General features: G+C 40.4%; 1 protein-coding gene across 1 annotated transcript; it reads right to left on the reverse strand.

Annotated features, from left to right (window-relative positions):
• Positions 1-55: 55 nt before the first annotated feature.
• igfals (insulin-like growth factor binding protein, acid labile subunit) lies at positions 56-2,466 on the reverse strand. The gene is made up of 2 exons (XM_008297138.1): positions 2,419-2,466; positions 56-2,267 (listed from the first exon to the last, which is right to left on the reverse strand). The coding sequence occupies exon 2, from the start codon at positions 2,260-2,262 to the stop codon at positions 529-531; it is 1,734 nt and encodes a 577-aa protein (XP_008295360.1). The 5' UTR covers positions 2,263-2,267; positions 2,419-2,466; the 3' UTR covers positions 56-528.
• Positions 2,467-11,547: the final 9,081 nt, after the last annotated feature.

Genomic DNA, 11,547 nt, shown 5'->3' on the forward strand with positions numbered 1-11,547 from the left:
GGGGCCTTCAAAAGAAACAATATTATTAAAAGAAGAAGAAAAACTTGAAAATGCATCACATTTCAATCTGTTTTTATTAAATATCTCCAACAGACCCATCTACATATCAAGCAGCTTCACCTAGGAGCTAAAAATCAGATCTTTACAGTTCATCATACATTCTAATATTACCATAAACTAAATTGTCACAAAGCATTTGTTGTGAATTTGTTCTGTCTCTTTTCTGAAGTGTTGAAAGCTAACCAACTGTTATTACCTTCTAGTACAATTACATACTAACATTTTAACATAACTCCATAAAGCTGAAGCAAAGAAATATGGGTTGGTTGGTCTTTTCTTTTAAGAAAACTCTGCACAATCCCAGATATTTACATTTTCTCTAAAGGCTTCAGAAGGCAACAATTTATCTGTCAATAGTTGTTGTGAAATATCCTGAAATGTGTCTATATTACAATTTTAATGTTGAAATCAAACTGACTTTTTTTTTTGTTTCTGAATCGTGTCCCAAACATGTCTGTTTGTGTCTGTTCAGCAGCTTTGAAATAGTTCATTATCCACGTCCCGCAGGTCTTGACCAGCTAGACGTGATGGGCTGGTGCATGTGATGTTGTTGTATATGGTGATAGTTGTGTCGGGTTCTTCACCCTCCGCGTGGGTTTCCACTCGTCGAGGTATCACCAGTGGGTTTCTCAAGCTGTAGTTTCTGAGTGGGAGGGCGCTGCAATCACATCTCCACCGGTTTCCAGACAGCAAAAGTTTTTCCATACCGTCGGAGAAATCAGGGACTAAATTCGTCATGGCGTTCGCTCTCAGGTCCAGATAGCGCAGCCTCGGAAGCAGCTGCTTTGTGCCGTTCTGCAAAAACTGTCGGCAATCATTGTTGGACAACAGCAAGTACTCCAAATTCTTGAGGCCAGAGAATGTGTGGGTCGTGAGAACCTCCAGCTTGTTGAAACTCAAATCCAGTCCCAATAGGCCGACCAGGTCTACAAAGCTCTGATATTCCACCACAGAGATATTGTTGTGTTGCAAGAAAAGCCTCCGTAAACCAGACAGTCCAGTGAAAGCTTGGGCTGTGATCCTTGTTAGGCAACCTCTGTCCAAATGCAGGCTGTGCAGCTTTGACAGACCTTTGAACACCTGGTCTGGCAGACTGTGGAAGCAGCTTCCAGACAGGTTGATGACAGCCAGATGAGAGAGGCCCGTGAAGCTGCCCACTTGTGCCTCCTGCACTTGGTTGTGTTCTAGCTCCAGGACCTCCAGATGACCGAGCCCTTCAAAGATTCTCTCCCCCAGAGCTCGAATCCTGTTGTAACTGAGTCGTAATTCTTCCAAGTATTGAAGATCGCGGAAGGTCCTGGGTCTAATTCCAGTGATGGAGTTGTTGGAAAGACGTAGTACATGAAGACTGTGCAGGCCCAAGAAAGTGTCGTCATGCAGAGAAGTCAGTTTGTTGTTTGTCAGATCCAGCCATCTGAGTGACTTCATGCCTACAAAAGCTCTCGGTACCACCGTCACAATCTGATTCTGGGCCAAGTAAAGCTTTTGCAGCTTAGTGAGTTTAACAAACACATTAGCTTTGATGACCTTCAGATAATTTCCAGTCAGATCCAACTCTTTTAGCTCGACAAGATTTTGGAAGAGCTGCGGCTGCAAGTAAGCAAGTCTGTTCCCGGCGAGAATGAGCTCTCGTAGGCCTTGCAGGTCATGGAAAGCTGTTTCTGGCAAGACTGTTAGTGAGTTCCACCCGAGGTTGAGAAGCCACATGTGGGAGAGTCCTGCAAACAGTCTTTCCTCAATGCGGCTGAGCTGGTTGTTATGCAGACTAAGTGAAGCGAGGTTAGGCGTATTCTGGAAGATTGTACCTGGTAACACCCGGAGACGGTTTCGCTCAAGGTGAATGTGTGCAAGCGACCGAAGGCCTTTAAGAGCCTGAGGGTCGAGTGTCATCAGCTGACCACTCTGCAGATTTAAAAAGTCCAGGTTGGTAAGATCCCTGAAAGACGCTGCTGGGAGGGAGGTGAACAGGTTGCCGTCCAGCCAGAGAGAATGGGTGGATGGTGGCATATCAGTTGGTACTTGTGTGAAGTTACGAGCGCTGCAGTACATGTTGAGCTCCAAGCTGTAGTCATCGTGCAGACAGGTGCACGCTTTAGAACAGGGAATGGGTTCCTCAGTCACCTTCTCTCCTGCTGTGTCTGGGTCTGGCAACACCAGTGATATCCCCAGTACCCATACTACCAACAGCACAAAGGTTTGCATACCAGCTGTGGAAGGAATATTGACATAAAAAGATAAATACTCTCTACATTCAACTCAGAATACAAAATGCAGCTAAAACAGGAAACCTTCCTATTTATTTGATTTTTAAATTACATTTTCAGCTCTAAATCTTAAATGCCAAATTAGATTGCTTACCGTCAGTCTCAGAGGTCTCACTTTAGGGTGTTCAGGCTGTGGAATACTGAATGACTGACCCTTGTGCAATTGTTTGTATACTGAATGGAAACTCTGCCAAGCCCCCAAACCTTTTTTTTTAAAGTCGTGCACTGAATGTGTACTATTAACCCATTCAGTTCCATCAGATTTCTCTGTAAAGTAGGGAGTTTTCATGTTCTGAACCTTTTTCTCAGAGTTTATATTTCCTTGGCTGCCTATCACCAACATCAGTGCCTGATTCTGTGCCATAATCTGAAGTCCTTAATGACTGCACGTTTACATAGTGTATAAAATAAGAAGATATTTAATTTGCTTCAGTAAGATGTTAACTGTACTGAACTTCAATTCTAAGTGTAGTATTGTTTATACAGATACATCAGTTACTCCTAACTGTTCTCGTATATACTTCATTATCAGTGCAAAAAAAGGCTTTAAGATTTAGTGGCCTTTGGTGTTTACTAAAGTCAGGGTCCTGTCACTGAGTGCGTTTACTGTAGATTTAACTGATATACAGTGGAAAAGAGATAAGATGAACCCAGTGCACTTGACCCTTGACTGAATTTATTACTTTATCCTTTATTTTTTTTCTAGCTATACTTAACCCTTGATCAAGAAAGCATTTGACAAGAGGTAATGTGACACAATCTATCAAGCTATCAAGTGTATACTTGATATCAAATATTGATTTAATCTTCCCTCTTGCCTTCATGTTATGTTTGAATAAAATCAACCGTACACACCCATCTGCATAACAACTGCATGTATTGGACGCTTCAGAGAAGCTGTAACCCCTGTGCCATTGCTACTTCTTGTACTCAGTTCACAGGGCAGAATGAGTTCAGTTTCAGAGGTCCATTTCCTAATCACATCTGTGATTGTAATGACTAACTTTCTGTTTACTCTTTTTCTTGGTATCTCAGTTCTTTAGCCAACCATGAACTGGTCATGCTCGAAAGGACAACAAAATCCAGATAGTACTGTGTGCTCGCACATAAATTTCATTGATTGCTTTGCCAACAATGTATTCATCAAACTACGAAGAAACATTATGTTAACCATATGCGCTAGGTTTCTAATGTCAAATCAGATCTGCTCCACTGATGCTCTGAATAAATAGACAAAGTGTTATCTGATAAGTGGGGAATGTGAGGCACAGCACTTTCTTAGGTTCGATTAAGCTACACTAGATTTACTTACAGTTTCATTACTTTGCCAGTATTTTCGATTTATACAAGAGTGATGATCTTTTTAAAATTTTTTTTAAGGAGTATTCCAATTCAGATTTAAGACGCATGCCTCTGAATTACAGGTTTATTTCCATTTAATGTTAAATGGAAAGAAACCCGTGTTGTGTGTATTTTTAATGGCCTGTGAAATTTGTCACATTAAATTATCACGTGTCCTCACTGAAACCTTTCTTAATTTGCACATAATCTCAGTGAAAGCTGTGAGCTGCACTGAGGAAGCTGTAGAGTCTAATGAATTGTAATTTTTATTTCTCTTGCCAGTAGAGAGCACTGCTGGTTTGTTGTCACATCTTGGTCCAGCAGTTTGGTGCGTCCTATTCCTGTAAATGGATCTCTGAAGCTGCTAAACAAACCTGTAGTTTAATGCTTTAAAGAATCTGAACAGCAGTGATAAGCAGGTGATTTTCACCAATCATATACTGAGTTCATGTTAGTTAACACTATGCAGATTCTTCTTTGGGGACAGCTTATAGGCTGCAGTACACCAGCAAAATGGAGTTTGGCTTTATTTTTTGTTTCATAGAATGAATATCAAATAATTTAACATACAGGGAAGTAAGTAGTTTGACTGCTGTGTCAGTCCAAAAAAATGGAAATAAAAAGTCATGCAGAATGGCTGCCATCGTGAGTTGTTTCATGATTGTTGCTCCCCTGACAAACACCTCTAATTGGCTCATTCCCCGGCACTCAAGCAGACACAAAGGTTTCCAGCTCCTTGTCGGTTGCTGTGGGCTCCCTGAGTGGAGGCGAGGAGTCCTAATAGTGAGTGGCAGAGCCTGCTGCTGTGGCTGTAAATTTTCGACTGGGCTGCGCTTTGCTTCTGGAAGGATAATTTTCTCAAATAATTCCGTATAAATTTTGTGCTTCCTCAGCAGCGGAGAACAGGCCCGAGAGGCGCGATGTCAATCTAAATTGGATGGATGCATGCTGATCAGTGTCAAAACTCACACACACACACACACCCTCCTTCACTCTGCTGCTCTACAAATAAATGTCAGGACACTCTCAACGTGTGCTGCCAAGGAAGCCCATTACAGATATTTAGGATCCACTGAAATATAAACAGTATGTGATGAGACCTGAGATTTATGTAGTTGGGTTACAGTTCATGTTTATGTTTTTTTTCTTTATTATATATATATGTGTATATTAGATTAAAATCAAAATTGTTTTATAGAGATTAGATCAATTATTTACTCATCTTCAACTTAATCTTTATTGTTCACAAGGGAAAACTTTTCTGACATACAGGTTAAACACAGAACGCCCAACATAAAACATGATGAAAAAAAGTGCACACAAATGCAAGCTCAAAACATCACACATCAGTGAAAATATAACAGAAAACCTGAGGTATTTACAGCCCTTTTAGCCTTATATTCAAAACAACATTACCATAATCTACTGGTAACAACAGGACCTGTGATTTTTGTCCATCTGTAACTGGAATAATAAATGATAAACTCACAAAAAAAAAAAAATCCAAGTTTATTTTGGAGCGAGTGGTTCCTTTATTGTAGTCAAACAAACGAAACTCTCTCATTATACTCATTAAAAGCATGACTATGACTTCTTCTTTTTTTTTATTGAATAGGTTGGTATCCAAATATTTGAATACAATTTACGGTCAGAGCTGATTCACCTTTGAAACCATACAACTTTCCCTGCCGCCCTGTCAAACATAAAACCCAGTGTGATAAACCGGCACTAAAAAAGATCTACTAAGGCATTACCTATTGTGCTTTTGTCAAGCAAAGACAGCCAAAACACCGCAGTAAAAATCCCACATGAGCCTCAGATAAGTACATAAAAGCGAGCTGAATGCAGTAAACTGAGCCTCAGGAAGAAATGGCTCTATAATGGAAAAAAGCCCGGCCATAAAGCGACAGATTAGCCCTCCTATGCCGGTGCAGTGGGCCTCTGGATGTGCAAATTGTTGGACCCTCCTGTTGGTCTCATCTGTTGCACAGAACATGGTGCATAGCAGTGCATGGAAGAGTGCCAACAGAATTACTTGCACTTCTGCTGCTTTAACGGGGCCAGAGCATCTCACAAGGAAAAAGGAAGGTTGAAGGTTGCAGCTTTTTTCTTTTTTTTCTTTTTCTTATTCTCTGCTCTGAGCTCAGTGGAGACATTTTATTGACCTAAATTGTTCTCTTTGTCTGGCTTCAAGTGAGAACAATCCAGCTTTCCCAAAATCTTTACTTTCTACTAAAAGACAACAACACTGCCATCCTCTGGCAGATTGCTGGCCCATTATCCCTTCACAGTAATTTAAACCTGAACATAGCAAAACATGTTTTGTCTGACAGAAATGGCTTTAAAACACGAGGTGGTGGTGGTTCAGTGCAGCTTTAAACCTTTTGCCACTTCACCCTTTGACAGCCAGAGACCCTCAACACCCCTGCAGTGGCTATTAATAACACCCGGAGCTCGCAGTCGACTCGCTGCTCTCTAGGAGGAGGGAGAATGTCTTGGCTTTGTCTCGACATCTGGAAGGTGCTGGAACTCAGCCGCTGCTTGTTAATTGATTGTGATCGCTGTGACCGGAGCAAATCATTGCAGCTGATGACCCAATTTAGCCTTTTGATTGAAAAATTTGGATGTGCTGCCAAATTGTATTTGATCCATGTTAAAATATGAGTACACGTGTTTAATACTTAAAAAAATACTTGCAGAATATATAGTGTTGAGTCTAAACATCATACGGTTTAAATGTTTTTCTCAATTTCTGGAGTCTTTTTTTTTGTTTTGTTTTAAACCTGTTACATTTTTACTCACTGCGGGCTCATTCTTCACAGCAAAATATATTCTGGTGCCTCTAAGGAAACAGCACAACCACAGCTGGAAGTGAGGAAATTAAAAAACACTTTTTGGCACATTATAACAAAGGTATGATGCCATCAATCATAAAACAAGAGAAAACTTGTTGATTTAAAATTATAGTTCGCAAAAACTAGAAAAACCTGAAATCAACATTTGTATTATTTTACCAATAATGGAAAAGAAATAGTGCTCTACATACTATAGATGTTTTACTACTTAGACTTGAATTTGTTTCCATACTTATTCTCCTTCTCCTCCTTGCTCTGTGTGAACACAGCCTGCAGTTTGGAGCAGTTTCAAAGGAAACTTTTTCAGTGTGACTGTTGGTCACAGCTGTTGCTGCTTCATAGCTTCTATAAATGGTTTATTTCTGGCAAATGTTTTAATGAGCCATGAAGGATAAAGTGCTTTTGATTTAATTTCACCAATGTAAGTTTAAATTTGGTTAGTTTTCCTGATAGAACTGCACATCACACATCATTTGTGAAAGGACCTTCAGAAAGTTAAAAAAGCATATGATTCGCTCTGTGTTTAAAGTTTCTGGTTTTAAAAAATGTTGTTGAATTTTTTTTCAAAGAAGACGTGCATTTTAAACCTGCTGGTAAGGTTTAGAGCACAGGTGTCGAATCCTGGTCCTCGAGGGCCGCAATCCTGCATGTTTTAGATGTTTCCTTCTTCCAACACACCTGATTCAAATGATCAGGATCGTTATCAGGCTTCTGCAGAGCTTAAGGATGAGCTGATCATTTGAATCAGGTGTGTTGGAAGAGGGAAGCAACATGCAGGACAGGGGCTCTGGAGGACCAGGATTCGACACCCCTGGTTTAGAGGGTTAAGAAAAACGTAGAAATGTGGAGTTTTAGAGTTTCTAAACACCCCCTGCAGTACAAATCAAGTTTTTTTAGCATCCATATGATATTTTTTAATATGTTTTTTGAAACATGTTGAGGTTAACTGGTGATTCTAAATTGTCCGTAGGTGTGAATGTGAGTGTGCTTGGTTGTCTGTCTCTAAGTGTAACCCTGTGATAGACTGGTGACCTGTCCAGGGTGTCCCCTGCCTTCACCCTGAGTAAGGCCATACATACTGGTTGGGTTTTTTATTCACCAACTTACCAAAGCATCTTACTTAAGACTCAATTGGCTGGAACAAGACCAACTTTTACTCTTTCAGGAAGTCACTGCTCCACATCTCGTGCTCCTTATCCGTTCTCACACATTTCTCACTGGTAATATAGAGCAGACTTTCAATAGCATGTACGCCTTTCGAGTTTTCCTTTAAACCGATGCCGACTGTAGTAACCGACTACAACTGCCAATTTGTTGGCTCTCAAAGAAAATATTTTTCCTTATTTAACTTAATTCAAACTTCCTCTGAAACGCTTTCATTTTCTTTTCCTATCATCCTGTCCTCTGAAGGTATGCCCAGAGGATTCACTCACATGGAAGAAACTCTTGACTTTGTTAAATAACCTTGAATGGGCCCAGGCAATGTCAGCGGTGGAAGACAGGTGAGAACGAGAGACGCACACACTCCAAAGTCAGTCTGAATTAGCAGCCAGGAGGAGACCTGGTTCCCTTTCAGCAGAAGAGAGAAAAGCAGCTGATGAATCCCAGAAGAAAGTCAGGAAACCCATAGCCTCGTTTAGGTTTCTCATTTGTTTCTCTAAGCCACATGGCCGTAGCATGACAAGCAAAAGACAGAAAATGTAAAACTTTTACAGGCAGATTTATCCAAAAACCGGGCTGATGAGGTTTGTTATGCATTCTTTTCTTTTCTTTTTGGACTAGTAATGTGTATAAAAACTTCCGCTGCACCTGTGCCCAGGTATACCTTTGCTCTAGTTTTGAAACAGTCTCATCGCCCATCTCCATATATGTGGGTCAAACACAAAAGCATAGCAACGGGCTCAGCTGAGGCAAAGTCACTGAAGCGTCTGTCAAAGTTTTGATGAGTTTCCTTTGTCTAATTTGAGTTGTCAGCTGTTCTGCTTCTTTGCTGCTAGATGTGAGCAGATCTTGTTGTTGGAGCTCAGCTGCCAGCGGTTGCATTTGAAAAGTAGCCGCAGACCTGACGTTGACTTTTTACGCGCAGAAGTGAACTCTAAATCCAGAAGCTTGTCTTGTAGCTGTTCGTCTTTTGTAAGCTTTTTGATATCAGGAAACTGCTCCTTAAATGATGCCAGAAGTTTGCTTTCACTGGGCCGTTCTACGAGTGTGGATCAGCATGTTTATGCACATCACATCAGTTCTCCAAATGACAGTGAAAGAGCCGCCTTTGAAGACTGCTTGTCAGAATTGAGCGTAATCTTCTTTGCATCCCCCTTCAGATAATCACTTTTTTTTTTAACTTCAACTGCATAAAGAAATGTGTGCTATGTCTCTTTAGTACTCATGTCCTTTTCATTGCAATATAAAACATATGAAGTGATGGTAAATAATGATGAAACTGTTGCAAATGAAGTTACATTTACTAGATCAGCTGTCAAACCAGAGTAAGAACCGTTCACACGTGGCAGCATCCTGCCTCCGCCCCTGACATTTCTTCACATTTCTTTCTGACAATAGCTATACCTTCAGTTTGTTTCTCACAACACCAAGCAGCCTTGACAAATACACTCAATTCCTTGAACACAATTCATTACTCTCAACAAGAATAGCGTGATGTTTCCGTTGCCACCTTTTTAAACCGATTCAAAAATAGACTGAATCTGAGACTTTAGTTTGCTGTCATTGTTCCCTGTTGTCTGGAATTTATACATAGCGTGCAGTATTGTATGAAAGTGTATACTTCTATGCTGTTTACTCATCTTTTGCATGCGTTTGTCATGCCACGTTGCTTGACAGCTTTATCTGTTTTCCTCTCTGTGAGGTCAAAAGTCACAGGCTTTGTTATTATGATAAAGACATGTATTGACTGCTGAGGGCAGCAGCCAGGGGTTGTGCACAAAGAATCTTTCCTTCTAGTTCTGAGATGTTGCGTTTTCAGGGAGCGCTCATTTCTCCCTGTAGCCCAGTAAAATCATTACTAGAAGAATAATTTCAGGCTTGTAAAACGGCATATAAATCCCACACAGCAACCCCACCGAGAACCGTCATTCAAAGCTTTTGTTCCAGTTCATGTAAATCCACCCCAGTTCCTCAGAAGCTTTTATTCTAAAGTGACCTTTCTGTCCATCATAAATATGCAGGTAAAAATGTGTGCCGTTGCAAGGTGATAAAAACGTGTGTGTGTGTGTGTGTGTTACCAACCTGTAGCCCACGGCTCCTGCTCCACATTTAGGGCAGTAGAGTGAATTATGTGGATGGAAGTGTAGGTCAATAATAAAAAATAACACCGCGCCTGTGGGATGAAGGGAATATTTTAATAGTTCCTTTTCTTAGACGGGGATTGTAGCACACATATCACTTTAGCAAGGCTTTATAGTAAAGCCGCAGCTCTTGTTTGGTGATGGAGAGACTGCACAACGCCACGGGCTATTGTGTACAACCAAAACTGTCCTCTCTTTAGCTTTATTTGGAACTTTAATAACTGAGCCTCAGCAGCTGAACAAAGCAACATTTTTTTTTTACCCTCGTGAATCTGCATGACAAAATATTTTTATATCCACAGCTACCCAAACAAAGATTGTTCCAGGATTTCTTATGAGCAAAAAGCTCTAAAAGCTTCTAAAAGCCGAAGGAGGATGTTCACATTCTTAGAAACTAACAACACGCTCTTCCGTTTTGTCTGTTTTTACTTTTACAATCAGTATTCGCCGGAGATGGTGCATAAATGAATTATTTACTAGTCCGACAGTAGTTTTCGCTGTGGAGGAGCTCGTTTTGGCTGACAACAGTGGTCCTGTTTCTGCCTTTTAAATATTGGCAACTGCTACGTTCCTCTGGAGAAATATGAGGCTGCTTCATTCCACTTCTTTCTCAGGCTGTAATCTTCACAGTTTTGTTGCTCTCTTGACTGAGAATGGCAACAGGCTGGTGTCAGTTATTTTTAATGAATAGCGTAAGGTTGTTGTTTTCTCCCGCACATTTAATTTACATGCAGAAAAAAATTGTTTTTGTTGTGTTTTTAGCACTTAGGAATGGATTTATTTTTGCTAGTGGGAGTCAAAACTTTTCTCCCAACAGCAGTATAAGGCTATTTGTGGTTTCAAATCCAAGTTTCACAAATGCTTTTTTGCCGTCTTAATCTCAGAAGGTCAGGGACTTCATACTGGTCAGTGTATTTGATGATACGTCACAAAGGACTGTTGAGAGGCTGATAATGCTCTCCAAGAAAGAAATGAGATAAAGAGAAATTATGAGCCATACGTGTGACCTGAATGAACCGTCACCACCGAATGAATGAAAAAGCGAGTGATGTGAAAATGAATGGAATTAAATTAATTTCTGTCTCTTAGGGAAAAAAAAAAAAAAAGTTGGCTGAGCAGAAGTAGTAAAACACAAGCAGACAAATGACCCCTCTAATAAAACACAATACTGTATGTGTTTAATTTTCTTGTGACCCTGAAGGTTCCCAACCAAGTATTTGAAAGCCACTGAGCTTTATTAAACCAAACCTGATTGTACATTTTGTCAGCTTGCTGTCTGCTTTCACGCCCTCCTCTCCATGACATTCCTTGATTAACTGTGGTCATACTAAGAGCTCCAATCTCCACAGTGCCTGTCGCTTTCCCGTTTCAGCTTCACCCTCAGTGAGGGGTTTATGGCATCATTTCACATTTACATCCCTGCAAGACTCCTTCTGAGGGACTTCATTCAGCTTCTGGTGATTGGAATCAAAGCCACATTGGAGGAGAGATTTTGGGGTGACTTGCAAAATGGAGACACTTAAATAGTTTAATATTTCCAACAGCCAAAGCATGACAGGTTCCACTTTGCTTTCAGAACTGACTTGATTTGCTCTTGTTTCTATATTGATAGTTAAACTATCCTCATAGAAATTACTTTTGTCAAGCTTTGTATTAAGCAACAAGCCTCTTCTGAAGTTAGAAACAACCTTCTGTTGTCAGTAGATGACATGTGAGCATAAACTA

Source organism: Stegastes partitus, unplaced genomic scaffold, assembly GCF_000690725.1.
Source record: "Stegastes partitus isolate 25-593 unplaced genomic scaffold, Stegastes_partitus-1.0.2 Scaffold1193, whole genome shotgun sequence".
NCBI classification, from domain to species: domain Eukaryota; kingdom Metazoa; phylum Chordata; class Actinopteri; family Pomacentridae; genus Stegastes; species Stegastes partitus.

What these genes read in the sequence shown, in the direction of transcription:
- igfals (XM_008297138.1), bottom strand. Translation starts at nt 2,262, where the DNA reads ATGCAAACCTTTGTGCTGTTGGTAGTATGGGTACTGGGGATATCACTG.